The sequence below is a fragment of the Hyperolius riggenbachi genome, chromosome 6, assembly GCF_040937935.1.
Source record: "Hyperolius riggenbachi isolate aHypRig1 chromosome 6, aHypRig1.pri, whole genome shotgun sequence".
In the NCBI taxonomy this organism is placed as follows: Eukaryota; Metazoa; Chordata; class Amphibia; order Anura; family Hyperoliidae; genus Hyperolius; species Hyperolius riggenbachi.
This window is the reverse complement of record NC_090651.1, coordinates 63,269,362-63,297,191: the sequence shown is the minus strand read 5'-3', so window position 1 is coordinate 63,297,191 and position 27,830 is coordinate 63,269,362. Positions and strand designations below refer to the sequence as shown.

General features: G+C 44.5%; 1 protein-coding gene across 1 annotated transcript in view; it reads right to left on the bottom strand.

Moving 5' to 3' along the window:
- Positions 1–24,781, bottom strand: part of MYSM1 (Myb like, SWIRM and MPN domains 1) — an 83,299-nt gene extending 58,518 nt beyond the window's left edge. Inside the window, exons 1-6 of the mRNA XM_068242065.1 lie at positions 24,687–24,781; positions 9,649–9,727; positions 6,360–6,430; positions 4,444–4,521; positions 1,548–1,577; positions 562–640 (exon numbers count right to left, since the gene is read on the bottom strand). Of these exons, the coding sequence (XP_068098166.1) occupies positions 562–640; positions 1,548–1,577; positions 4,444–4,521; positions 6,360–6,430; positions 9,649–9,727; positions 24,687–24,742 (393 nt within the window). The 5' untranslated portion in view covers positions 24,743–24,781. The remainder of the gene's footprint in view (positions 1–561; positions 641–1,547; positions 1,578–4,443; positions 4,522–6,359; positions 6,431–9,648; positions 9,728–24,686) is intronic.
- Between the last annotated feature and the right edge of the window lie 3,049 nt (positions 24,782–27,830).

Sequence of the window (27,830 nt, the reverse complement as noted above, 5' to 3'; positions counted from 1 at the left end):
AGGCCTTCCAAAGCTGCCTTTGGGCAGCTCTGTCTCTTCACGGCCGTGCCTGCCGCCTCTCCCCCCTACTGCTGCCTCCCTGCACGCTGCTCTATGAGAGCAGCTCTTTCAGCATCGTGACCCCAGGAGTCAAGAAAGTGAAAGCATTAGACTGCAGGCCACTGGAGCGGCTGAGATGGTGACTACCTGATACGTCCAGCCCTCCGGATCAGGTAGCATTTATTTATTTAATTTACAGCCCCATCTTGGGTTCCCTTTAATGTCTAAACCACCGACAACAAAAGTGAGTACATCCCCAAGTGAAAAATATCCAACATGGGGGACAGTGCACAGAAGCAGTGACGAGTGATTTAGCACCCCTTTCCACAGTGCACATGCACAGAGATTCAGGTTCAGATCTGCAGAATTTGGAACAAGGTTTTTTTTATATCTAATGCACCAACACTACAGGCAATGGCCAAGTGCATTCAAAACTTAACTGTGATACCATGTGGTGAATGCTTTTGTATAATGCCGTTTATGAAGATTAAAAGATGCAGCAGGAATCACATGGGTGCTTACCAACCCCTGCTCAAACAGGTCTTTCTCTTCAGCTGTCCACTTCACAGCTCCACTGCTGGGTTTACTAGGAGAACGGACCCTATAAACAGAAAAAATACTTTTACCACAATGCAAGGGGATCAGCAATATGGAATCATCCATAACCACTACACTTATTCGAGATTTCATTAGCCCGAGCACAAATCACTCTCATTTTGCACCTTATACACGAAGGCCTCTTCAGATGCCATCCTCCTCCTGCGGCAGCTCTAAGGAACATGTGCGCTTCCTCAAACCAATTGTAGCTGCAGTAGGGGGCAGAGCAACAGCACTGGCACGAAGGCCAGGGTATTTAAACCCTGGTCACTTAGCGCTCAGTGCTGTCACGTCTGGTGATCAGCCGCGGCGTGTCTCCATGCAGTCAGCCTGTCCTGTTGCATCAATCCTGTCAAGTCTAGTCAGTCCTGTCACACCAGCCAGTTTTGTCACTTCAGTCTGATTAGTCAAGTCAGTCCTGTCACGCCAGTCCTGCCACGCCTGTTAGCCTAGTCATGTAATCTTATAAAGCATGTCCTCCAGTCCCGCCTTCAGTCAGTCCTACTGCTTGTTAGTCCAGTTACCATTACTGCCAATCCCGTCTTTAACCAGGTTCATAATTTGTTCATCCTTCCCATATCACAGGGTTCACCCCTCCGGTTCTTCTCGTCTCTGGTGGGGCAGCCCTGGGGGTCGTGATCTGGTGGGCACCAGGCAGCAAAGTAGTCAGTCACCCGCTAGGGGTGACGGCCCATCATCCCTTGCAGGGTGTGCCGGTGAAGACCCGTATTCACTTAGACTCCCCGCCCCTGGGGTGCCCGCACCAATCACTGGTGCCGAGGTCAACAGGACCCTGACAGCACATTTCTAAATACCAGAAGAGAGACTGGGCATGCCATAGAGAAATGAGACTGGCCACTCTACAGCATCGGCCGTTATGGTAAGAAGGTGATGAAAGATCAAATACTTACATCACTCGGGTGGCTTTCTTCTGTGGACTGCTGAAAGAGCACAACACAAAAAAATATGACATACATTGAATACAAGTATAAAGGAATCTGAGGACTGATCATTTAATACTAATACTTGATAAACATCATCACAATTATGTAAAGAGAACCTGATATATTACCAATATGTACACACCAAGAAAATATGCAAAGGCTGGCTACGGTTTTTTTATCCTATGTGCATTTGGAACTAATGCTTCAAATTGATAGCCCTGCCTAACAGTAACATAGAAATATGGATTTAAAAATCTGTGTGTAATTAGTAAACCACTGTGGTTAGCTTACAGAGTAACCAAGCAGCTCAGGGTGACCCAAACTACTAAGAATGTATAGGGGGATAAAAGGAACCAAAAAGCCCTCCTACTAAAAAAAGCAAAGCTTGGTGTAATTAGCCTTCTTAAAACAGAAGGAAATTTGCAATAATTCAGTTATAAATGAACATTTGTGGTTACCCACAATGCACTACCACTGAATATGCAAATTATCCCTTTTCGCCCTTGTTAAGCTAAGCAAGCATTCAGAACCGCTGGTGTATAGCAAGCCTATAGCTTGTTAGCTTGGACTAGTTCCTCACATTTACTCTAACCAGCTCCTGTCACCCCCAGCTCAAAACCTTATCTTGCATCCGACTCTTTCTCACCCAGGAGGCCAGGACACTACTAAAATGTTAATACATGCTCTTCTAATGTCGGTTATTAGTCGCATTGGGTGCCCAAATGACCATGTGGGCACCTGATTACCGAAAATGAACACAGGCTTCTAATAGATGGCTGCCCATCACGGAGCTCAGTTTAACTGATCCAGTCTTAAAGCAAACCTGAAGCGAAAAAAAAGTACGATATAAATCGTTTTCAGTTATATAACCTTTTTAAACAACCCTGTATCATTATGTTGCAGTTTTAAAAAGCACACTGTCTTTTAAACTATAAAACAAAGCAGAAATAATGACCTTTGAACTTTCCTGAAGTAAAACCTTATCTCAAGCGGTCTCTGCTTCTTTGTTGTTTAAGTGCAACAGAAAACAGCACCCAGTGGGTCAAAGAGCTCAGAGAAGCTCTTTTGCATAGATAACTGAAGTTTTTTTTTTTTAAATCTTCCTGTACTGGAAAATAATGAGACTTTTTTTTTCTTTGCTACTATTATTATGTTCTCTCTCTTAGCTGTACTACACATACACTTCATTATCTCATAAGTTTAATTTCGATTCAGGTTTGCTGCAGAAATTTCTCTCTTTACTTGTATTTCTGCTGAAAAATTTCTAGAGGTGGCCAAAGAATAAAACATTAGTGATTGACAGCTCAAAACACTTGAAAGCAGAAATGGATTGCTAGCTGTGGGAGTTACGTCTGGTCAGGAAATGACGCAGCATGTAGCCCACTGACAGGCATTGCTGCTATAGTCTGTTACTTTTTAATTAAACTGGCGATCTACGGCAAACAGGGGATTTTAAAGAGACTCTGAAGCGAGAATAAATCTTGCTTCAGAGCTCATAGTTAGTAGGGGCATGTGTGCCCCTGCTAAAATGCCACTATCCCGCGGCTAAACGGGGGTCCCTCCATCCCCAACCCCCCCCCCCCCACCCCCGGAGCTAGTCTACTTTAGGGGACCCACCGCAAATCCCTATAGACAATTTCAGCTGGGCTGCAAAATGGAACAAATGTCTTCTGTTTGCTTGTTTAAACCTCCACAAGCCTTATATCCTCTGGTAGCTAAGCATGCCCTCTAACGAATTTTGCGGGTTTCGGTCAAAAAAAAGTTGTAACTGACTGTACAGGAGCCGCCGAACGGCCGCAATTTCGGGTCCGTCAGCCATCTTGGTTCTGCTCTGCAGGTCGTTTCTTCCTCCTCATTGGAGGGATTGTTGGGTGGGGGCGTGCCAGCTTCTGTCAGCAGCTAACAAACCCTCCAATGAGGAGGAAGAAAGGACCTGCACAGCAGAACGAAGATGGCCGACGGAACCGAGATGAAGGCCGTTCGGCGGCTCCTACACAGCCCATTTCAACTCTTTTTTTGACCGAAAATCTCACAATTCGTTAGAGGATATGCTTACCTATCCATGGGTATAAGGCTTGTGGGGGTTTAAACAAGGTGAAAGTGGACAGTTGTTCCGTTTCTGCAGCCCAGCTGAAAGTGTCTATGGGGATTTGCGGTGGGTCCCCTAAAGTAGACTAGCCCCCCCCCCCCCCGCGCAAGACTTGGTCGCAAGTTGGTCGTAAATTTTCTTCTTCCTGGAGGCAGGGCTAACGGCTGCAGCCCTGCCTCCAGTCGCGTCTATCAGACGCGCATCGCCGCCTCTCCCCCGCCCCTCTCAGTGAAGGAAGACAGAGGGGCGGGGGAGAGGCGGAGATACGCGTCTGACAGACCCCAACCAGGAAGCGCTCCCCCGCTGCACCGAGGGGATTTGGGGGATCAGGGACCCCCGTTAAGCCGCGGGATAGCGGCGTTTTAGTAGGGGCACACATGCCCCTGCTAACTATGAGGTCTGAAGCGAGATTTATTCTCGCTTCAGACTCTCTTTAAGCAAAATGGTGAACTCCAAGATCTACAAAGTGGGTGGATCACCATTTTATAAACATGATAATTGTCACTAAACTGGATCTCAGTCAGGTCCTTAACTGCTGCATACAATGATATAATTATGCATGTGTGAACATGGGGGGCGAGTAGAAAAAGGGGGGGGGGGTTAGGACAAGCTGCCAGGAAGAATGAGGGAGGCCAGAGCAACTAAATAAAGAAACAAAAATAGACAACCTCTTGGCCTTTTTTATAGTTAGGCCCTATGACAACTGGTGTTGTTCTATCAGGAAACCTGCCCCAGGTTTACATGCATGTATATTACACATACAGGGATACTCACCTCTTTATAGGGCTTTTTTCTGCATTTGTAGAGTCCGACCAAAACTTTGCTGGAAGCGGCTTGTTAGATAAATAATATCTTAAGAAGTGCTAAGGATAGCTTTTGGTGGACGCCAGAGCATTAAAGAGACTCTGAAGCGAGTCTAAATTCTCTTTTTTTAACTTGTATTCATTTTAAGCACCATAAGCCCTGCTAAACCGCCACAATCCCGCGGCAAAACGAGGGGTTTATACCCCCAAATCCTCTCTCCTGTCCGGGGAGCGCTTCCTGCTTCAGGCAGAGCTTAGGGCTGTAGCTCTGCCTCTTCACACGTCAATCCCCGCCTCTCCCACTCTTCCTTCACTGAGAGAGGCGGGGAGAGGAGCAGATCCACAGGCAGATTGACACACATGGAGGAAAAGCTGCAGCTCAAAGCTCTGCCTCCATGAGCAGCAAAATCCACAACCAAGAAAGTTGTGGATTTTGCAGAGGGGATTTGGGGGGTATAAACTCCTCGTTTTGTCACAGGATAGCGGCAGTTTAGCAGGACCTATGGTGCTTAAAATGAATACAAGTTAAAAAAGAGAATTTAGACTCGCTTCAGAGTCTCTTTAAGGCCCCTTTTACACTTGCATTAAAACCTGCGTTGCGTTACCCTGTTTTACGGATGGGTAACGTAACGACAATGAAAGGCAATGGGGCCTAGCACACTTAGCGCATCGCACCGGAAGTACCCGATCCGCTGCCGAGCCGATGCAGGGGCAACAGCGCGTTACTGTCGGACTTTTGCGGCGGTGGAAGTAGTGTAAGTCAATGGGTGACACATACTTTTTAAAAAGGTTGGCGGCGGCGTTGCAGTGCGCATGCGCAGAACGATGGGAATGTGACTGGAATCCCAGTAATGTACGTCCTGTCCGGCAGGAAGTACATCACTGGGCAAGGGGCGGCGCTATGTATATGACCCAGTCGGCGCACTCTGCTGCAGGGTCATATGTTTGTGGTTTTGTGCAATGCGGCAGCGACACCTGTTACCTAAACTTGCATAAACGCTCACACAGGCCCAACACATGGTGCAAATTAACCCAGAGTGCTTCCTTGAATAGCATATTTATTTACTTGAATAACATTTTAACCCTTTCTGCCTTACTACCAGTGCTGATGCTTCTGACCAGCTCTGGTAGTCCTTGATGCTCTGCATTATTGCTATTCTGTTTGATTTAATGTTACGATCTGGCTAGGGCCTCTTGCACACTACATGTGATTCTGATTTTTTTATAAGTCCGATTTTTTATTCCGATTAAAAAAAAACGTAGCAGCATGCAGTACGTTTAATTGGAATCAAAAATCGGATGAGATATAAAAAAAAAAAAATTGCAATCGCACGTAGTTTGCAAGAGGCTTAGCACTGACTTTTTCTGCACTCCTGATCCCATTACCAACTATTTCCTGACTTTTACCAACTCTCCCCGGTCTGCCACCTACCCTGGTCTTGGCTTGTTTTCCGACTGTGTTCCGATTGCTGCCTATCCCGATCTTGGCTTGTTTAAAGACTCTTCCATCAAGTATCCCAGTTGTAGGCTAGCTTGCTCTCTTCGTCTCTGGTGGGGTAATCCAGACATCATCCCATGCAGGGCACTCTGTAGTCACTTAGATTCTACCTGAGCCAGCCACCGGTGCTGGGGTCAATAGGTTTTGTCCTAGTTACCATAACACTAACCTACATCACTGAACCTGGAGGAGCGGAGGAAACAGCTGGGAATGTGGAGAAAGTGAATTGCAGAGGAAAGCTGACACAAAACTGCAGAGTAATTTCTTGTGGACTTTCCTGTGAAAGCGCCCATATATTTGGATACTGAAGATGTAATTATTTAATAATGGCTCTCTGACTCAAATACCCCCTTTCACATACTGTAAATGTATATTAACTAGAAGGATACTCCTCTTCCAGCAGCATTTTCTCAATAACAGCCCGGTTTTCATCGCTGATGGTACTGTCCAAGGTCCATGGCTAGGAGGAAAGGAAGAAAGACTTCAATTAACAAGATGTGGTCAGTATTGCACACCCCACAAGCCTGTAGGTAAGGAAAGTCCTGCATCAGCTCCAACCTTGGACACGTTTAAATCAAAACTGAAAAGCCACCTGTTAAGTTTGGCATTTATGATCACATAACTTTTTCCCTGTACACATCACTATGTACTGATTTGAGACAAGCTTATGCCCTTTGGGTCCTATGGGAGAAAATCGATTTACGTAACAAATTGCTGCTCAAACAACCAAATTTTTATTGAATATACAGCAAGAGAGAGGTTGATGGAACATCACTCACTTGAATTCCCGAGTGCTCCCAAAGACGGACCGTTCCAAATTGTGCATGCGTGAGCGGGGGCCAAACACTGTACAAACACTGGTGCACATGGCAGATGGAGGCCCCCGAGTTCTACCACCGCCCAGGACCCCCAAAGTCCCCATGCAACACCAAGAGGGAGAGTGCAGTTGAGGCCTGGTTCTCCCACCGCCAGGGGATTAACCCACCCTGCCAGATTGCTGACTGGAAGTAACGATTTGCATCTCGTGTGTATTGCATTTATATAGAGGCAGGGTGGGTGAATCCCCTGGTGGTGAGAGCACCGGGGCTGACCTGCACTCTCCCTCTTGGTGTTGCATAGGGACCGGGGAGTCGCGGGCGGTGGCAGAGCTCGGGGCCCCCATCTGTCATGCGCACCAGTGTTTGTGTTTTAAAATGTATTTTGTGCAGCTTTCAGCATGCAGATAAGTGGTTAGTTAGGGAGGGGGGCAAAGTGAGAGGTATACCTGCACGTGGTGCCCCCTCCTGGTGACATAATCTGTGATGATGTCCGACCCAAACCCTCTCACCTGAATGTTGCTGAACTTATGCAATTAATGCTAGATTTTGTACTGCAGACACGGTGTATATTATTGCACTTGATTGGCTGACGGGCTGTTTGTGGGCCATATAAAATGGCAAATTGCTGGCTTGGAGTGAGCATTTGCTTCTTGTGTGTTTTGCACACTCGCACATGCTCAGCGCGGAGCCACTTAACATTTTCTTTAACCACCCTGGCGTTCTATTGAGATCGCCAGGGCGGCTGCGGGAGGGTTTTTTTTTTATTAAAATAAAACTATTTCATGCAGCCAACTGACAGTTGGCTGCATGAAAGGCCACTAGAGGGCGCTCCGGAGGCGTTCTTCCGATCGCCTCCGGCAAGCATAAGTAACAAGGAAGGCTGCAATGAGCAGCCTTCCTTGTTTGGCTTTCCTCGTCGCCATGGCGACGAGCGGAGTGACGTCAGCCGACGTCCTGACGTCTGCCGCCTCCGATCCAGCCCTTAGCGCTGGCCGGAACTATTTGTTCCGGCTGCGCAGGGCTCAGGTGGCTGGGGGGACCCTCTTTCGCCGCTGCTCGCGGTGGATCGCCGCAGAGCGGCGTCGATCAGGCAGCACACGCGGCTGGCAAAGTGCCGGCTGCGTGTGCTGCTTTTTATTTCATCCAAATCGGCCCAGCAGGGCCTGAGCGGCACCCTCTGGCGGTAATGGACGAGCTGACCTCGTCCATACCGCTAAGGTGGTTAAAGCCCAATCTACACGATACGATACTTTGTGCGATTCGATTACGATTCTATTTACGATTCTATTAAATCCGACATGTCCGATCGGGATTCAATTTGATTCAATTCGCCATTGTTTTGCAATGTCAAATCGAATTGAACCGATTCCAAATCGGACATGCCGGATTTAATCGGATCGTAAATAGAATCGTAATCGAATCGCACAAAGAATCGCATTGTGTAGATTGGGCTTTAGACTTTTACTTTATTTCACAAAGCAATCTGTGGCATCAAATTCAATCCATAAAATCAGTATAAAGCACACTATGACACAGGGTCATCGATCTGTGTAAAGGCCTGTACCCACCTCCCAATTTTTGCAATGAGTTTCCCAACGACTGGCGATCCTTTGAGCATCAAGCGGTTGTTTCCGCAATCTTGAGACAAGGGTACAGGTGCATGATCACGCGAACATCGTTTAGTGTCGCGTGGCGTTAACAACCATCACTATGAATTAGATGTTTAAGATCCCGGTCGACTCCCACGCAAAGTACCGCGATTGATTGAAGTCTTGTTCGTGCCTGTCATGTGCTGTCACAAGACGTCCGCATACCCGCCGGCAGGAAGATGGATCGGGGAGCGCTCGTCTTCAGGGAGACGTCTCTGGATCCATCTTCCTATGTTGGGTGGTAAGTATTCAGCTTTGCTGATCTTATTGAGCTTTGGGTGCCCATCACCCTGCCACTGGTTCACCAGCTGTCCTTCCTTGGGCCACTAGCGGAAGGCACAAACCACTGCATACCAGGAACACCCTACTGGACTGACCAATCTGGAGATGCTCTCACCAGTTGTTTACCCACTTTTACCCAATACTATTTGGGGTGCATTGTTCCTTTTTCAGAGTGAAAAGTTTTTGCACTTTTGCAGAGCGATTTCAGGAAGTGAACTCTTTCACCCGGAAATCAATAAATACAATTCATAAAAGCGAGAAGGCAATCGACCGCACAAAACGATTTTCTGAGCGTTTTGCGTTTTTCCTATACGTTACCTTCCACTGTAACAAAACAAAAAATAAAAATGTAGTACTCTTTTGGCGCCTCTGTTTTCCTTGTTACGTGATATCCACCTGGTGGATGGGTGTGGACACCCTTTTTCTTCTTCTACGCAGAGAGCGACTTTTTAGCCTGAGCGGGGACAGGCCTAATCTCCCCGTCTGCGATATAAGTGGTTGCCTAACTTGGCAACCTTCAATTGTGAGTATATTTTCACTAATTTTCAGAATTACTATACCAACAATATCACACTATCGGGGGCTCTCGATTTTTCCTTTTTTCTCCCCAAAAAATAAAAATGGTATAGGCAGCACTTTGCTGAGCGGATCAGAAACAAACCGCTCAGATGTGAACTCTTTCATAGGGAATCATTGCACAAGCGCTTTTAGGGCAATTTTGAAAATCGCCGGCGCTTAAAAAAAATGCAAAGCGCCCTAGGTGTGAACGAGCCCTTACTGAGTTAAGTATCTTACTTTTTTCATCCTGACTACAGGTCCACTTTAAATCTTTTCAGTACCGGGTAAAAAGTTGAACCAATACACAAATAAAAGCAGACATGTGGAAATCAAAATGAAAGGAAATAATAATCTGCTAAGAAACGACTCACAGTCAGGGCATCGGCACTCTTCCACATGGAATCCAGATAGTGATCTGGAATAAAACCAGCACTCAGGTCTTCATAGGTTCTATAAACAGAATAAATACATTAATCTTTTTTTATAGAGATAAGTGAAGATTAGATTGTTTGATAGCTCGCACTAAGTAGGGCTTTTATTACAAATTACTGGTCAGCGAGGGGGGTGTAGTGGATAGCATTCTCACCTTACAGCGCTGGGTCCCCGGCTCCAATCCCAGCCAGGGCACTATCTGCACAGTTTGTATGTTCTCCCTGTGTCTGCGTGGGTTTCCCCCTTGCACTCCTGTTTCCTCCCACACCCCAAAAACATACAGATAAGTTACTTGGCTTCCCCATAAAAATTGTCCCTAGGCTACAATGCACAAATGACTAATTGTGAGCCCCTCTGAGGGACAGTGACAAAGACAATATACTTTGTACAGCGCTGCAGAAGATGTCAGCGCTATATAAATATGGTAATTAATAATATCACATGCAGCAATATGGCATTGATTCATTAACATTAACAGGCTCACATAGCACGAGTTATATTGAGTGTGTGCACGCTACATGCAGCAGGGGCAAACCAAGGATTGTCAAGTGGGGGGGGGATTCCTGAAAGGACTCCCTCAGCCCTGCACAATACAGTATAATAATATGGTAGGATCTGACGATTATTTCCTAAATGTCCGATCAGCTCCTCATCGACAATGGGATCGATCAGGAGTAGTTTGGATACAGATAATAATGAGGACAGCCGACATTGCTAATGAAGAGGATAGTGAAGCATTCACACAGCAGGGCACAGAGCTGTGCGCATACCTGACTCTGTTAAGTTTCCCAGAGCTGCTCCATGTTCTGTACAGATGCTGCTGCTCCATCCAAAGTCTACTGTAGCAGGGAAAGACAGGGGGCAGTGCTATAATTTGCAGGGTGCCTGCAGATATTCTGGTATCTCAGCTTTTGCCTGTCCCCAGACACTGCACCGGTCCTGGTCTGAGGGGGGATTCTGGGCAGCTGCAATCCCCCCCTGCATTTGCCTTTCAGCGTGCACTGTTAAAGTACGTGTGAAATACTTGCAATAGTGTAGTACTGCGACAACGATACTTGACTAACGTGGCTGCTACTACGTCAATTAACATAGTAGCCGGCACACTACTCAAGTATTGCGGTCGTAGTATTGAACTATCACGAGCGAGCATATCTTAACAGCACATGCTACAATGAAAGCATTATGCGTAGCGCTCAATTCATCTCACGCTATGTGAGCACTTTAGTGTAGATGAATCAACCCCTATATCACAGAAGTGTGTGCCAACTCACACAGTGACACCTCAATATGTACTCATTTCTGTATTATGCATGTTCTACCATGCATGTATTATATAAGAATGCACACATCTGCAGCAACAGGAGGTTATAATTTAAACTACAAGCAACAGGTACATAAAAAAAAAAACTGCACACCGCAACCTTTTATTTCTTTCCTAGTACAAACACATTAAATGTGAACCCACAGCATTGATTATCAAGAGCTGTCAGTCTAATATACGTACAAAAATAAAACAAACACACAGCTACTAGAAAGAAGGCCTTCCAATGTCTTTACTTTCTATGGTGTGGGGTAACATAGCCACTTTTAAAGAGGAACTGTAGTAAAAATAATGAATAAAATTGCTTATGGTTTACAATATTCATTTATGGATTATTTAGTGTTTACTCATTGTTAAAGAGAATCTGTATTGTTAAAATCGCACAAAAGTAAACATACCAGTGCGTTAGGGGAGATCTCCTATTACCCTCTGTCACAATTTCGCCGCTCCTCGGCGCATTAAAAGTGGTTAAAAACAGTTTTAAAAAGCTTGTTTATAAACAAACAAAATGGCCACCAAAACAGGAAGTAGGTTGATGTACAGTATGTCCACACATAGAAAATACATTCATACACAAGCAGGCTGTATACACCCTTCCTTTTGAATCTCAAGAGATCATTTGTGTGTTTCTTTCCCCCTGCAGCTATCTTCCACTGAAGTGCTGTTTCTTCCTGCAGAGTGCAGACAGCTCTGCCTGTATGTAATTCCTCAGTATGTGAAAGCCCAGCCAGCTCAGAGGAGGATTTATCCAGCTTGTAAAAGATAAGAGAGAAGCTGCCCTAATCTAAATAATACACAGGCAGTGTGCAGAGAGGGGCCTGGAGGGGGGAGATGCATCACAGAACCACAACACTGAAGAACTTGGCAGCCTTCCAGACACAGGCTGACAAGTCTGACAAGAGAGAGATAAGTTGATTTATTACAGAGATGGTGATAGTAGAACCTGCTGCAGTAAGCCAGAATACATTAGAATAGTTTTTTTAACTTGTAGGATGATAAAAAACAGGATGCAATTTTTGTTACGGAGTCTCTTTAAAGAGAACCAGAGAGAAAGCACCCTCATGTATTTTACCAAATATATCAGCGGAAACAGAGAAAACACCTACCCTGCTTTCTGTTTCATTCTGCACTGCACAGCTTGCTTCTTATCAACCCTGATAAAATCCCCGACTGAGCATTCAGTCTGGCTTTGCTCAGGAATATTTATAGCTCAGTCTGTGTTCTCTGGAGTCTTTTCAAGCCCAAGTCTGCCCCCTGCTGGCTCTGCTCAGGAATCATAGCTGAGTCATTATAGCAAAGCCAGACTGAATGCTCAGTCAGGGATTTTATCATGGTTTATAAGTAGAGATGTCGCGAACGGCTCGCCTGCGAACGGTTCCAGGCGAACTTTGGGGGTTCGCGTTCGCCTGCATCAGGCGAACTTTTGCGGAAGTTTTATTCGCCCCCATAATGCTCTATTGAGCAAAACTTTGACCCTCCATATCACTGTCAGCAGACATATTATTGCCAAACACACTGGTCTCACGGCTGTAAGCCCACCCACCCTCCCTCTTCCAAGCAAGGTCCTTATACCATTTGACTCAGTTGTCTGCCTACACTAATTAGTTATGGGACAGCTGCTACACACTCTGCTAGGGAGATTTTAATTAGCCTCTTGTGGGTCTCCTCCCACCTCCCTCCTCCCTTCTACCCATTCCCTCCTCCCTCCTACCGGAGGGAGGAGGGTCTCTTCTGCCAGGGAATTATACTATTTTAATAAACAGTATACATCATACCATGGCTGGGAATCGAACCCAGATCTCATTGTGTGGTGGGCAAGTCACCCTAACCACTGTACCACTACAGTAGTAAGTGAAGCTGTCCTAAAATTTACCATTTATGCTCAATGCAATAGAAACAGGTTGCTTAAAGGGAACCTTAACAGAGTGATATGGATGTTTCCTGTAAACAATACCAGTTGCCTGGCAGTCCAGCTGATCTTTGTGACTGCAATAGTGGCTGAATCACACCCTGAAACAAGTATGCAGCCAATTCAGTCTGACTTCAGTCAGAGCACCTGATCTGCATGCTTGTTCAGGGGCTGTGGCTAAAAGTATTAGAGACACAGGATCAGCAGGCGATTCAGGCAACTGGTATTATTTTAAAAAGGAAAAATCCATATCCTTCTCCGTTTAGGTTCCCTTTAAGGATTTGCAGCATAAAAGCCAACTCACATTGGCTGAGATTTGAACCTGGGTCTCACTGTGTGGTGGGCATGCACCCTAACCACTGTACCAATTGAAGCTGGCCTAAAAATTACCATTTATGCTCAATACAAGAGAAAAAGTAGACAAGACAAATAACATTTATATCACACTTTTCTCCTGGCGGACTCAAAGCACCAGAGCTGCAGCCACTAGGGCATGCTCTATAGGCAGTAGCAGTGTTAGGAAGAGAGAGAGAGATGAATCTACCTGGCTATCTGGGGTTCTCTTTGGACAACTGTTGAACACAAAAGAGAAGGCCATGTCTGGCTACATATCTGTAAGCAGTGGCTGCATGGTGTAATTGTTAAGGGCTCTGCCTCTGACACAGGAGACCATAGTTCAAATCTCAGCTCTGTCTGTCTGTTCAGTAAGCCAGCACCTATTCAGTAGGAGACCTTAGGCAAGTCTTCCTAACACTGCTACTGCCTATAGAGCATGCCCTATAGAGCAAGCAGATAAGCCCATTTGAAAGTACAGGCTGTAAACAATATGTCTGCTTCCATGAATCAGGAAGTAGAAACTGTGCTGATTTATTTTAAGATTTGTATCAGCTGTAACAAAGAAATGTTTTTGTTTAACCCTCCTGGCGGTATGAAAAATTCCGCCAGGAGGCAGCGCGGCAGTTTTTTTTTTTTAAATCATGTAGCGAGCCCAGGGCTCGCTACATGATAGCCGCTGCTCAGCGGCATCCCCCCGCCCGCTTCGATCAGGAAATCCCGTTCAAAGAACGGGATTTCCTGGAGGGCTTCCCCGTCGCCATGGCGACGGGGCGGGATGACGTCACCGACGTCGTGACGTCATTGGGAGTCCCAATCCACCCCTCGGCGCTGCCTGGCACTGATTGGCCAGGCAGCGCACGGGTCGGGGGGGGGGGGCTGCGGCACAGGGTCTGAGCGCGGGGCGGCGGCGATCAGTGTGCTGGCGCAGCTAGCAAAGTGCTAGCTGCATCCAGCAAAAAAAAAAAAAAATTAAGAAAATCGGCCGAGCAGGGCCGGAGAAAACCTCCTGCGCGGCTTACCCCGAGGAAGGTTAAAGGTTATTATGCTATTGTGTATCTTTTAGAGCAGAGAGGAGTTCTGAGTTCAGGTCCACTTTAATGAAAGCATCTACTAATTAATTAATTACTACTATTTGAAGCATCTATAGAAGAGAATATTACCAGCACAGGACCAATAGAGAGCTAATACTGAGACCCGGTATGGTCACAATCTCTGCATCCTCTATTGCTACTCTACTGAAAACTGATATAGGCTGGATGCACAGATAACATAACATGAAAGGTCGCGTTTTATATCACATTCGGGGGGTTTTTGTGTGCGTTTTTGCTGAGTTTTTACTGCATTTTTGGTGCGTTTGAGTTAGCGGTTTTTTTTTAACGCAGATGCGTTTTTCAAGCGTTTTGCGTGCGTTTCGATGCGTTTGCGTTTTGCATATACAAAACACATATGCGTTTTGTATGCATTTTTCATGCTTTTTCCAATTGCGTTTTAAGCAAATAACTAGGAAGACAACAGGAAGCGGAAATACATCACAAAACAATAACAAAAAACGCATATAAAAACGCATGATTAATGCATACCATTGTGTTTTCACTGACTTTCATTATGTGCATTTTTGATGCGTTTTTTAATATTATGCAACAAAACATGCATTTTTTTGAAAGGCGTTAGAAAATGCAAATGCGTTTTTTTATATGCGTTTTTCCTGCTGCCCATAGACTTCCATTAGCAGCAAAACACAGCATTTTCCGCACCGCTAGCATTTCTGCTAAGTGTGCACCTGCCATAAATCAAGATAACAGCTAATGTTTTCCAATATACATTAATTACAATTATAGCCAAAATTATAATACAGTTATTAACAAAATTGGATAAAAAGATGTTCATAATTTGTAAACAGTAGAGGAAACGTAAGGAATTAGTAGTATTTGGACATATGAGCCATCTCCCAACTGACTAGGCTTAAAAAAAATGCCTGCATGAGATCATCCTCATGGCTCCCAACTGACCAGGATTCAAAAAATGCCTGCATGAGACCACTGGCATGAGCTCAACTGCCGGAGATGGCATGAGCTCAACTGCCAGAGATGGCAGTTGGAAGTCATTAGTCAGTTAAATGCCATTGGAAACTGCAGCAGTTTGCGAGTCTCCAGCTGAATTTATATTTTAGAAGAAAAAAAAGGCTTTTGGAAGAAGAAAAACCTGACAAGAGGACTGAATAGGACATCATGATGACTGGACCAGGCCCAAGCCATGGGCAGGGATCATCGAGGAGGAGGGGGAAGAAGAGGAGCAGAGGAGGGCCGGCTGTCAGCAGCCAGGCCGCAACAGGGAAGCAGAGGGCGAAGAAAAGAAGACGGAGGGGTCCAAAGCCCTGGCTGCCAGACCTGCGGCTGACCATGGAGGACAAGATGCATCTCCAAGGCACTGGGATGCTCCGCTGCGCAGTGTTAGAGGCAGCTGTGAAACTCTTGAGACAACAGTTCCAGGATGCGACTGGTCTTCCTTGCATCAGAGCAGTGTGCTTTCCGGTCAGACCCAGAACAGTGCCCACTGTTCAGTTCCACGTGGATTGCCAACATCAGCATGGATTTGTCACCGCATGTGAAGGTACAAAGGTGGTGGTTGCAGACAGCTACAAGGCCATGGCTTTTGGAAGTATGGCCATCAGGCAGATAAAAGACAGCTACAAAAACTACATGAAGGACCCAACAAAAAACATGGAGTATCTAGCGGTGGACCAACAATCAAGCACCAACAAAGACTGCGTCATCCATTGCATTGCAAATGCCTACGAGCTGCTGGCAGCAGATGGGAACCCGGAGTGTGTGTACAACAAGCAACTTATGAGACCGCATCTGCTGCAGTGCTTCACCAACAGGAAGATAACTGAATTTCCCAAGGATTACAAACCAGCAGGACAACCTTCAGTGAAACCTTTTAAATGGAAGCCCTGAAGCTAGAGTGGATTCTCCATTGCATTGCTTGCCTCCCATCACCTGCAACACTAGCATCTCTGCAATGATACAGTCACCGGTTACGTAAGTAGTAGCTGACTATTCACCTAACATGTTAATCTTTACTAACTCAGGAATGAGATGCCATGCTAGCAAATGAAAGCCACTAGCCGCTTATTAATGAACTAGCCGCTTAATAACTAACCGGCAGGTGGAATTCATTTGCTAATGCCCTAATTTTTTTCTTGGGGGGGTTCAATTTTTTTTCTATACCATCAAATGTATAAATGAAAATAGTTTATAATGGCATCATCCTGGGTTAGTGATGATTTACATGTAAGAAGGATTGTCCACCCGACCCAAGCCATACCTTCTGCTTCCACGCTGCAAACATCTATCCGCTCCACTCCAACATCCTAATCGCCTCTGTCTCCATGCTGAAGCATCCAGCTCAGCTTAAACACCCCTCTACAAGCAGCCTAATAAACAGGCTAGGAAAGTATCTAAATACAAAGCTAGGTGAGTATCTATAAAACAGTCTGGGTAAGTATCTACAAAAAATCAAAGCTAGGTAAGTATCTATAAAACAGTCTGGAGAGGAACTAAAAAAAAAAAAAAAACTAGGTGAGTATCTATAAAACAGTCTGGGTAAGTATCTACAAAAATCAAAGCTAGGTGAGTATCTACAAAACAGTCTGGGTAAGTATCTAAAAAAAAAAAAAAAACTAGGTGAGTATCTATAAAACAGTCTGGGTAAGTATCTAAAAAAAAAAAAAACAACTAGGTGAGTATCTATAAAACAGTCTGGGTAAGTATCTAAAAAAAAAACAAAAAACTAGGTGAGTATCTATAAAACAGTCTGGGTAAGTATCTAAAAAACCAAAACTAGGTGAGTATCTATAAAACATTCTGGGTAAGTATCTAAAAAAAAAAAAAAAAACTAGGTGAGTATCTATAAAACAGTCTGGGTAAGTATCTAAAAAAAAAAACAAAAAACAAAAAAAAAACTAGGTGAGTATCTATAAAACAGTCTGGGTAAGTATCTACAAAAAATCAAAGCTAGGTAAGTATCTACAAAACAGTCTGGGTAAGTATCTAAAAAAAATAAAAAAAAACTAGGTGAGTATCTATAAAACAGTCTGGGTAAGTATCTACAAAAAATCAAAGCTAGGTAAGTATCTATAAAACAGTCTGGGTAAGTATCTACAAAAAAAACAAAGCTAGGTAAGTATCTATAAAACAGTCTGGGTAAGTATCTAAAAAAACAAAACTAGGTGAGTATCTATAAAACAGTCTGGGTAAGTATCTAAAAAACCAAAACTAGGTGAGTATCTATAAAACATTCTGGGTAAGTATCTAAAAAAAAAAAAAAAAAAAAAAAACTAGGTGAGTATCTACAAAACAGTCTGGGTAAGTATCTACAAAAAATCAAAGCTAGGTAAGTATCTACAAAATAGTCTGGGTAAGTATCTAAAAAAAAAAAAAAAACTAGGTGAGTATCTATAAAACATTCTGGGTAAGTATCAAAAAAAAAAAAAAAAAAAACTAGGTGAGTATCTATAAAACAGTCTGGGTAAGTATCTACAAAAAAATCAAAGCTAGGTAAGTATCTATAAAACAGTCTGGGTAAGTATCTACAAAAAAAACAAAGCTAGGTAAGTATCTATAAAACAGTCTGGGTAAGTATCTAAAAAACCAAAACTAGGTGAGTATCTATAAAACAGTCCGGGTAAGTATCTAAAAAACCAAAACTAGGTGAGTATCTATAAAACAGTCTGGGTAAGTATCTAAAAAAAACAAAGCTAGGTGAGTATCTATAAAACAGTCTGGGTAAGTATCTAAAAAAAACAAAGCTAGGTGAGTATCTATAAAATAGTATGGGTAAGTATCTAAAAAAAAAAAAAAACTAGGTGAGTATCTAATAAACATGCTAGGTGAGTATTATCCTTCACTCAGGCTAGGTTCACAGTGGTCAGTTGCATAATGCATGTGTTATAATGTGTTATGATTACTGTGAGCTGCAATGGAGACTGGCCATAGACTTTAATACAAAGCTTGCATGCATAGAGTTGGAATAAAGTGATCTGTTACAACGCAGTACTGTGAACAGCCCCATAGAATTGTATGGGCAGTGAGCTGACATGCAGAATTATTTAGCAATTATTCTGCAACGCAACTGACCACTGTGAGCGGGGCCTTAGGGCAATAACCTTCTTCTTTATTTTTACTTTTTTGTTGTTGTAGCCCCCCCCCCCCCCCAAAAAAAAGAAGTAAACAAAAATGCAAAAAAAAAATTCCTCTTCTCTCCCTTACCCTGAACATTCTTTTGTTTGTTTTTATAAATAATGTGTATTAGGTTTGTACTGACAGACTGACCAAATGACAAATCAGGGTTCACAATGAAGCTGGGCATACACTATTAGATATTTTTGGAGATCAGATAAACGATCGATATCCCCCTAATATTGATCCTTTATCTGAGTACCACCCTGCACAAACTGGCGGGTGACCCCTGCACCCCTGGGTAATCAGGAAAAGAAATAACTTTCTTAACTAATGTCTGATTCATATATTGATAAAAAAAATTATGTGAGAATGACCTAATTTTTAATAGATTTTGTCAATTTGTCCATACAAACAAATGTCTAAATTATTACAAATGTCTAATGATGATTGCCCACCTTCACACAGCCAGGCATACAGACTTACACCGACTGAATGACATACCCTGACTGAAGTAGAGTGACGCACACAGACACACACTCACTGAGTGACTGTAGTGATAGGGTAGGGCATACTGGTTAGGAGATGAAGGGATAGACAGACTCACAGTGACTGCAGTGATAGGGTAGGGCATACTGGTTAGGAGATGAAGGGATAGAAAGACTCACAGTGACTGTAGTGATAGGGTAGGGCATACAGGTTGGGAGATGTTGGGATAGACTAACTCACAGTGACTGTAGTGATAGGGTAGGGCATACTGGTTAGGAGATGAATTATTAGACAGACTCACAGTGACTGTAGTGATAGGGTAGGGCATACAGGTTGGGAGATGTAGTGTTAGATAACAGTATTTGTATGTTCTCATCTGAAGCATGGTTACCTTTGTTTAGTGTCTGTGAAGTCCCATTCTGCAGATATTCCCATTTTCTGCTAGCCTGCAGGAGGAAGTGGGAATTCCTGAGAAATGGGACATCAAACAAAGTAAACATGCTATTTTCCTATGAATCATAATTAGCTATTTACATTTGTCTCTGTGAAGTCCACTTTCTTTAGTAATCTGATCTTCACAGAGGAAGAGGGAATATTTCAGAAATGGAACATCACAGAGACACAGTAAAGGCACACAGCTAATCATGCCCCAGAATAGAATATACAAATACTTTTTACAAAAAAAAAAAAAAAAACACAAGGTAAAAGATGACTAGCATCTATTAGAGTAGGGTAGCGTAGTGTAGTGTAGGACCTGTCCGAGAGGAGTCTACCTTGGCGTTGGTGGGCAGGCTTACAATCTTTTGGCCAAAGATGTTCATGTTATCTGCAGGGAATAAGGTGCCCATACACTTATCAATGTTACCTGGCAGATTCGATCATTATGATTAAATCTGCTAGAGATCGATGCCATAATATGGCTGTCCGATCATAATTTGAAACGTTTTCCAGATGAAATCAATCCATGCTATCGATTTCTGCAGACAGAAAGGGACCCGTCCATCTAAAATGTGTTCCCCTGGGGCTGTATCCCGTTTGTGCTGATCCTGAAGGGAGGCATTTTAGTGCACACAAGTGGCTTCCTGCCAGCAATACCCTTCACGGACACTGCAGGCCTAATTTAGCCTATGAAGGGTGACAACATGAAAGGAAAAAAATTATCCCCCCCCCCCAGGGCCCGCTCGGGGACTTTTGGGGGGCAGCAGGGGTCGCAGCATAAGAGGAGAGTGTGGCAGATCGGTGGGGAGGGGGGGAAATTCCCCCCCTCCCTCACCTCGGGCTCTCCTCTCAGCGCTCCCCCTCCTGCAATCATTGGTGGTGTTTGTGGCAGCAGCGGCGGTGGCGGCAGGATGACTCATTACCTCTTTCTCGCCGGAGCTCTTAGTTCTTTAAGTGCAACTTCCTGTTTACACAAGAAGTTGAATGAAGCACTTAGAGAACGGAAGAGCTCGGGCGAGAAGGAGGTAATGTATTCATCCTGCCGCCACCGCCGCTGCTGCCACGAACACCACCAATGATTGCAGGAGGGGGAGCGCTGAGAGGAGAGCCCGAGGTGAGGGGGGGGGGTCGCATCCCCTATTGTTACACCAGTGAATAACAAGGCCACCTCTATTTATACAGTATCATTTTTTGGCCAATTGATTAACTAAAAGACTCCTAAGCTGTGTTTTATGCAAATTTTCGCATTCTGATGTTCCCATGCACACCAAGGAAGTTAATGTAAATGATTATATATATATATATATATATATATATATATATATATATATATATATATATATATATATATATATATATTTATTATCAACTAAAATTCGCTTTTACATTTTCACATTTTGAATTATATACGACGTGCATGTCCATTGTGTAGAAGAAGCAAGCATGTAGGCAGTTTTTTCTACAGAATATTGGAATGCGAAAATTCACACAACGCATGTCCAATGTGATGCCACTGACTTGCATTAGGTATGCGGCAAATGTAAATACGCAAAAAACGCAATTTGCACAGAAATTGTGTCAGGTGTGAAAGATGCCTAATAATTGTACTTTTTTTCTTTACTACAGGTTTTCAAGCCAGAGCAAGCGCTTTCTTCCTTTTTATTTTCCTGTCAGGGCTGGGAGTCACAACTGGCGGCCAATTAGAGGCCTATGTTCATTTGCTTTTTCTTCTTGGTATCAAAAAATGAGCCTTTTTTCCAAATAGTTGGAAGGAAAGGAATTTCAAACAGGAAAACCAGAGCATCTAATCAGTGATGCTGAGTGCATCAGAGGCCAGTAATTGTCCATTATACAGTCTGGTATCATGCGGGCCATGAGAGAGGAAACGCAGTGCCTGGTAGTCATGCATAGCATGTCAGTCAGATACACTCCGCATCCTCCATTGGCCAGAAAAGGATCAAGATGAAATGAAGCCTTTGGCAAGATAGCAGTTTTTGCCCACCGCTGATGGTCACCTGGCTTTTGTAGTAAGATTTGGTGCAGCTGCCTAGGTTTGCCTTGCGGATGATCTGGCTCTGCCATTGGCCAGCGAACCCCAGACCATAACAGTCTATTAGTAGCTCTGATAAGTGGTCACTTATGGCACATCTCAGTGGCAGGGTATTTGCCCTCTTATGGTGGCCACTAATGATCCAATATTTGTGTCCAATCTTACCAAATATGTGCGGTAGAAGGGTAATCTGAGTGAATATATTGAATACATAATTTAGGCTGTTCCTCATATTACATAGAAGTGGTAAGATTGGATCATAAGTGGGCACCTTTGGAAACTGCACAGACATAGTTTTATGGGAACCTGTAGGATATGGAAGCTGACATATGTATTTGCTTTTAAACAAAACCAGGTGGCTGGCAGTCCTGCTGATCTCTTTGTCTGCAGTAGTGTCTGAATCACAACACCTGAAACAAACTTGACTAAATCAGTCAGATGTCAGTCAGAAACCCCTGATCGTCATGCTTGTTCAGGGTCTATTGCTAAAAGTATTAGAGGCAGAGGTTCAGCTGGACAGCCAGGCAACTGGTATTATTTAAAAATAAATAAATATGGCAACCTCCATATACATCTCACTTCTGGTTCTCTTTAAACACATTACTGTAAATTGCTTTATCTATCCAAGAATGACTGATGGTGTTCAGTGCATATTTCTTATACAGTATAATCTCTTCTAGTAAACTCTGATATAGTAACCGTCCAGGTCCTGGCCCAGCACCATTATAAGTACATACCTCCCAACTTCTTGAGATGAGAAAAATGGACAATTAAGCCACGCCCCTGCCACACCCCTAATCACGACCCTGGCACACCCATAGTCACTCATACCAAAAAGATTTCATAAGAAAAATATGTTGGTTTATCATTTAAACCACACTGGTCCTTTCTATCCTGGTGCATTTTCCTTCATATCAACATTTATATAAGAACTATATCAATTTAAAAGATGAGAATAAAGTTTAAAGGCAATTAAACACATTTTTTTCAGTAGGGAAATACATATATTTAGATAGAAAGAGGGACAAAGTCCTGAAAGAGGGACAAATAGGGAGGAAAGAGGGACAGATGAAGTGTGGTTTGAATAATGAAAATACATTGTTTACAGATGAATGCTTCATGGTATGTATGACCAGCAGTGTGTGTCTAAAAGGTGTCCTTATGTCTCATCTAAAAAAAACAGGGAAACATACTCTGGGGATGAAAAAAATGGGAGATGAATAAGGAAGAGGGGATGCAATGCACAGAATGGGGGCATGTAATGGTGGCCTATTAAAAGATGGCACGAAATAGTAGAGCCTACAACCAGTTTTGCTCTCTCTCTCTATATATATATACTGTATATACACCGTATATTCTGGTGTATAAGACGACTGGGCGTATAAGACGACCCCTCAACTTTTCCAGTTAAAATATAGAGTTTGGGATATACTCGCCGTATAAGACTACCCCTCTCCCAACGCTCACCAAATAAACATTTATCAGAGAGGTATGGAAAAATAGATCACGCTGTGCCCATAAAACACGCCTCTTTCACCCGTCTGGCCCACCCTTGTATCCTATTTACCTCCTTCTCTGCCTCTCAGATGCGCCGCTTCACAACAGTCCTCAGCAGTGAGATCTGAGAGGCGGTAACAGGATAGGGTGTATCACTCGGCATCAATGACACCCGGCATATAAGTAGAGTGACCAGACGTCCCGGATTGCCTGCGACGCGTCCCGGATTCGGGCTCCGCTTTCCCAGGCAGCATGAGGTCCCGGGAAACGTCCCGCTTTTAGCAGCGGAAAGTCCCAGCCTCTGGACTCTGGTCACTTTATTGCATGATTATGTTAGCTCCGCCCATACAATGTCATGACCACACCCATTTTTCTGCCCCTCCCCCCCTCATCCCAGGTTGTACCAACAAAAATCTGGTCACTCTAATATAAGATGACCCCAGACTTTTCAGAAGATTTTCAAGGGTTAAAAAGTAGTCTTATAGTAGAGTGACCAGACGTCCCGGATTGCTCGGGTCGCGTCCCGGATTGCTCGGGTCGCGTCCCGGATTCGGGGTCCGCTGTCCCAGGCTGCATGAGGTCCCGGGAAACGTCCCGCTTTCAGCAGCGGGACGTCCCGGCCTCGGGACTCTGGCCACTCTATCCTTATGAACTGGCAGCGGCGTCTATAGAGGTCGTGCCAGTTCATTGCCCGCAGCCCCACTCCAGTCTCCTGCTTCTTCCGGTGTCTGTTCCGACACCGGCAGGCGAGCAGGGCTACGGCAAGATGGTTGCCGAAGCCCTGTACTGGAGACTATTTGTGTCTCCAGTACAGGGCTTCGGGCGCCATCTTGCCATAGCCCTGTCAGTGCGGGAGACGAGCAGGAGGACGGTGGTCCTGGGAGCAGCGCGCCAGAGGCCGGAGACTTCTGCCAGGTGAGTAAATGCTTTCTTTTCCAGGTGAAATGTTTACCCGCATTGCTTTTCTTTTCTGGTGAAATGTTTGCCTGCATTGCGTTTCTTTTCTGGTGAAATGTTTGCCTGCATTGCATTTCTTTTCTGGTGAAATGTTTGCCCGCATTGCGTTTATGTTCTGGTGAAATGTTTGCCCGCATTGCGTTTATGTTCTGGTGAAATGTTTGCCCGCATTGCGTTTATGTTCTGGTGAAATGTTTGCCCGCATTGCGTTTATGTTCTGGTGAAATGTTTGCCCGCATTGCGTTTATGTTCTGGTGAAATGTTTGCCCGCATTGCGTTTATGTTCTGGTGAAATGTTTGCCCGCATTGCGTTTATGTTCTGGTGAAATGTTTGCCCGCAACTGACCACATGGAGGGGAGGGGACACACGAAAAAAAAATCTGTTATTTGCCATAATGCAATGAGGTTCACAGACAGCAAACTGTCAGGCCATGACATCACACTGTGGAAGGGGTTCCATCACAATATCAGCCATGATGATCTATTGAAGAAAAGGTAAAGATTTCTTGTGAGAAAAGGGGGTATCAGCTACTGATTGGGATGGAGTTCAAACCTAAAGTTTCTTTACCATGACCCCCACCCCCTCCTTTCAAGCCACCCCATTGGTCCTTAGAGTGATAACTCCATTAACCAACAGTATTGCTGGAGCTGCACTTCCCACACTGTTTATAATGTAATCATACATGCAGCTTCTATTACGCAAGGCTTGTTGCAAGGCAAAGCCTGGTGAATAGCTGCCAGCCATTCAACAACCAGCATCATCACAACAAGACCCATATCCAGTGATTGGAGAGCCTCACCCTCTGTCGCTGTCCGCCGCATCCCCCTCAATGTCCACATCCGCCTCCTCAGCCATGTTGGGGGCTGGGCAGGCGTAGAGCCGCTGCTGAAGGCCCCGGTGGGAACAGAAAAGTAAACCAGTACAGATGAGATGCTGTGCTGAATCCTAGTGGGCTACTGGGCTTAGGCTAGAGGACCTGCATGACGTGTCCGAGTCATGTGACCGCCGCCCACCTATCCGCTGCTGAAGCCTGTCAGGCTCTGCGTCTGTGCGTGGAGCAGAAGTGAGTGAATGTCAACAACACTTACAAGTGACTCCCGTGAAGTGACTATGGGCCTAGTGCTGTGTATGTACATTACAGGCAGAGGGTTATGTATGTACATTATAGGCCTAGTGCTGTGTATGTACAGTATAGACAGAGGGTTGTATATAGTGTCTATGTGTGACTGCAGGACTTAAAGCAACAGTGAGTGACTGGCATGTGTTGCTGGAGCAGCTGGGGTCACCAATGATTGATTAAGCAGTGATTGATTTAGGCTGGTTTCACACTGTAATCTGGCAACAGGCCTTCAGGAAATGCCGCATGGTATGCGGTGTTCTGTCTGACCACCAGCCAAGCAGGAAGTGACATGCGCTTGCGGTCATTACTTGCGGAAGTGCACGGAAGCGTTTTGTTAAAATACACTTCCGTGCATGCGCGCAGTAACGCTGCGATGACATTTTTAAAATCCCCGCAACGCCATAGAGTAACATGACTTCTGGTCCGATGCAGGGCGACGCAGATCCGTGAGGTAACATATTTTTTTTCCTAGCATCTGGAATGCGGTAAAACGTCACTTCCATAGCATCACGCCGTACCATGGCAGTATAAAAGTCTCCATAGACTTTCATTGCCCTGTGGCGGGGTGCGGTAAAAATACCACACCATTGTGAAAGGGGTGTAAGTGTCATTGACAGGGGAGTCGGGGACATTTTTGGGTTCTTAGGGTCCGTGGTTTCATAAACTGAGGACTTGGATGATTTTTGTACCCACACCATAGGTTTGACTGGGCTGTGGATTCGGAGTCGAGGAGTCGGAGCAATTTTGAGTACCTAGAGTCGGTTTCATAAACTGAAGAGTCAGATTATTTTTGTATCCAGTCCATTGTCCTGCAAGGGCTGTGGAGTCTAAGCAGTTTTGGGTACCTGGAGTCGGTGGTTTCATAAACTGAGGAGTAGGAGTCTGATGATTTTTGTACTCGCTCCATAGCCCTGACTGGGCTGTGGAGTCAGAGCAATTTTGGGTACCTGAAGTCGGAGTCAGTTTCATAAACTGAGGAGTTGGAGTCGTATGATTTTTGTATCGACTTAACAGTCCTGGGCATTGACACCCCCAATCCCCTGAACAGTTTTTTTTCCTGATCATTTCATAATCTGCATGCATTAAAAGTCTGTTTTTCTTATCACTATTGTGTTTCTACTGCACCTCTCTGCAATAATGCCAGCAGACAGGCAAGCGCTTCCATGGGGATTTTCCAACAAAGTAGCAAACATTGACGAAATAGTATACCTGTATGCTAGTATGACCTGACCTGCCACTACCCTCAAACAGAACCTTTCCCCTGTGGGCTACTTATAACACCCCCCCCCCCGCCCCTTTCCGTGTAGGCAACTAATAACCCCATATGCTGGGGGCGGTGCTTTGCATGCACTGTGCAGTAAATTAAGGAGGTTGCGCAAGCACAGAAGAAAATGTATGATCCCTCGACGGGTATGATAGAAAGTCAGAACACCAGCAGAGAATATTTTTCAGGGGCGCCGGAGGGCGCTAGTCTACTTTAGGAGACCCAGCAGGAAACCTCATAGGGAAATTATGTGCCCAGTTTTCCCCTGTTCCAACATTTCAGCTTACCCATCAAAAAATGGCAAACAAATGCTACTGAGCATGTGCAAAGTCATAAAGCACATTAATTAACCCATTAAGAACATCGGCACACTCTTATCTGTCTGTGCACTCCCATCTTTAACTCCACTGGCCACCACTTCTCCAAGATCTGCAAGGTCACTGAGAAAAGGCATTGGAGAGGATGAAGACAGGAGTGCACAGACTGATGGAGTGCGGTGGCCAGACAAGTGAGTTCGCTTTGCTGCAGAATACTCTGCACAAGCCCCGGAGGACCACCACAGTTTACTTGCGGGAGATCTAAAGTGGGGGTGAGCAGGGGGGTGGCATTGGACCTTTTTTCTTCCTGAAAGAGTTAACCATTCATTTATAGCAGTGACAGTTTCTCTCCAGTTGGGACCTAGTTGGGTGACCCTCAATAATAAGGAATTACAGCCATTAAATTCTTTTTGGTCAACCGTTCATGTATTTTAGTTATGGGGCATTGAGACTGCGTGAAATACTGTATCATTCATATGAGACAATACAACATTAAACCTACCTTTTCAGCTTTTAAAAAGAAAATAAAACTGGGATTCTAAGAAAAAAGTTATTTTTTTTAGGAGTAGGAGGATTTATATACAACTGTTTCTATCATCAGTTTATTTTCACTTTGAGTTTCCTTTGAGTAGTGAGTTAGGAGTGTCTGTAGGGCAGGGGTCTCAAACTCAATTTACCCGGGGGCCGCAGGAGGCAAAGTCAGGATGAGGCTGGGCCGCATAAGGGAGTTCACATGTCCCCGCCGCAAAACGAGGGCTGCAGAGCCCCCAAATCGCCCCGGGGGGCAATCCGCCGGCATTTCCTGGAAGGGGCAGAGCTTTCAGCTTCAGCTCTGCCCCTCCTGAAGTCAATCGCGGCGGATCGCCGCCTCTGCCCGCCCACTCTAAACATAAAAAAAAAAATTGGGAAAATAGGAAAAAATGCCAGGAATCTTCATACAGCCATATTACGGCTGTATAGCGATCCCTGGCCAAAGCGCTGCGGCTGCGTATGGACCCCCTGGAAACCCCGTCAGGAAATGTATTGCTCTTTCTTTTGATACATGTAAAATTACACTACCGTTAGGCTTGCTACTAAAAGTGACATTTACCGCATTTAAAAGTATACTATTTTCCTTTGAAACTTTAAAATCGATTTTCTCAAAAACTATAAGGTCTTTTTGAAAAATTGTTTTTTCCTCTTATTCCTAATGATCTCCTTAACATATCCTGCAAATTTAGGGTTTCTAGCATTTAAGGTGGA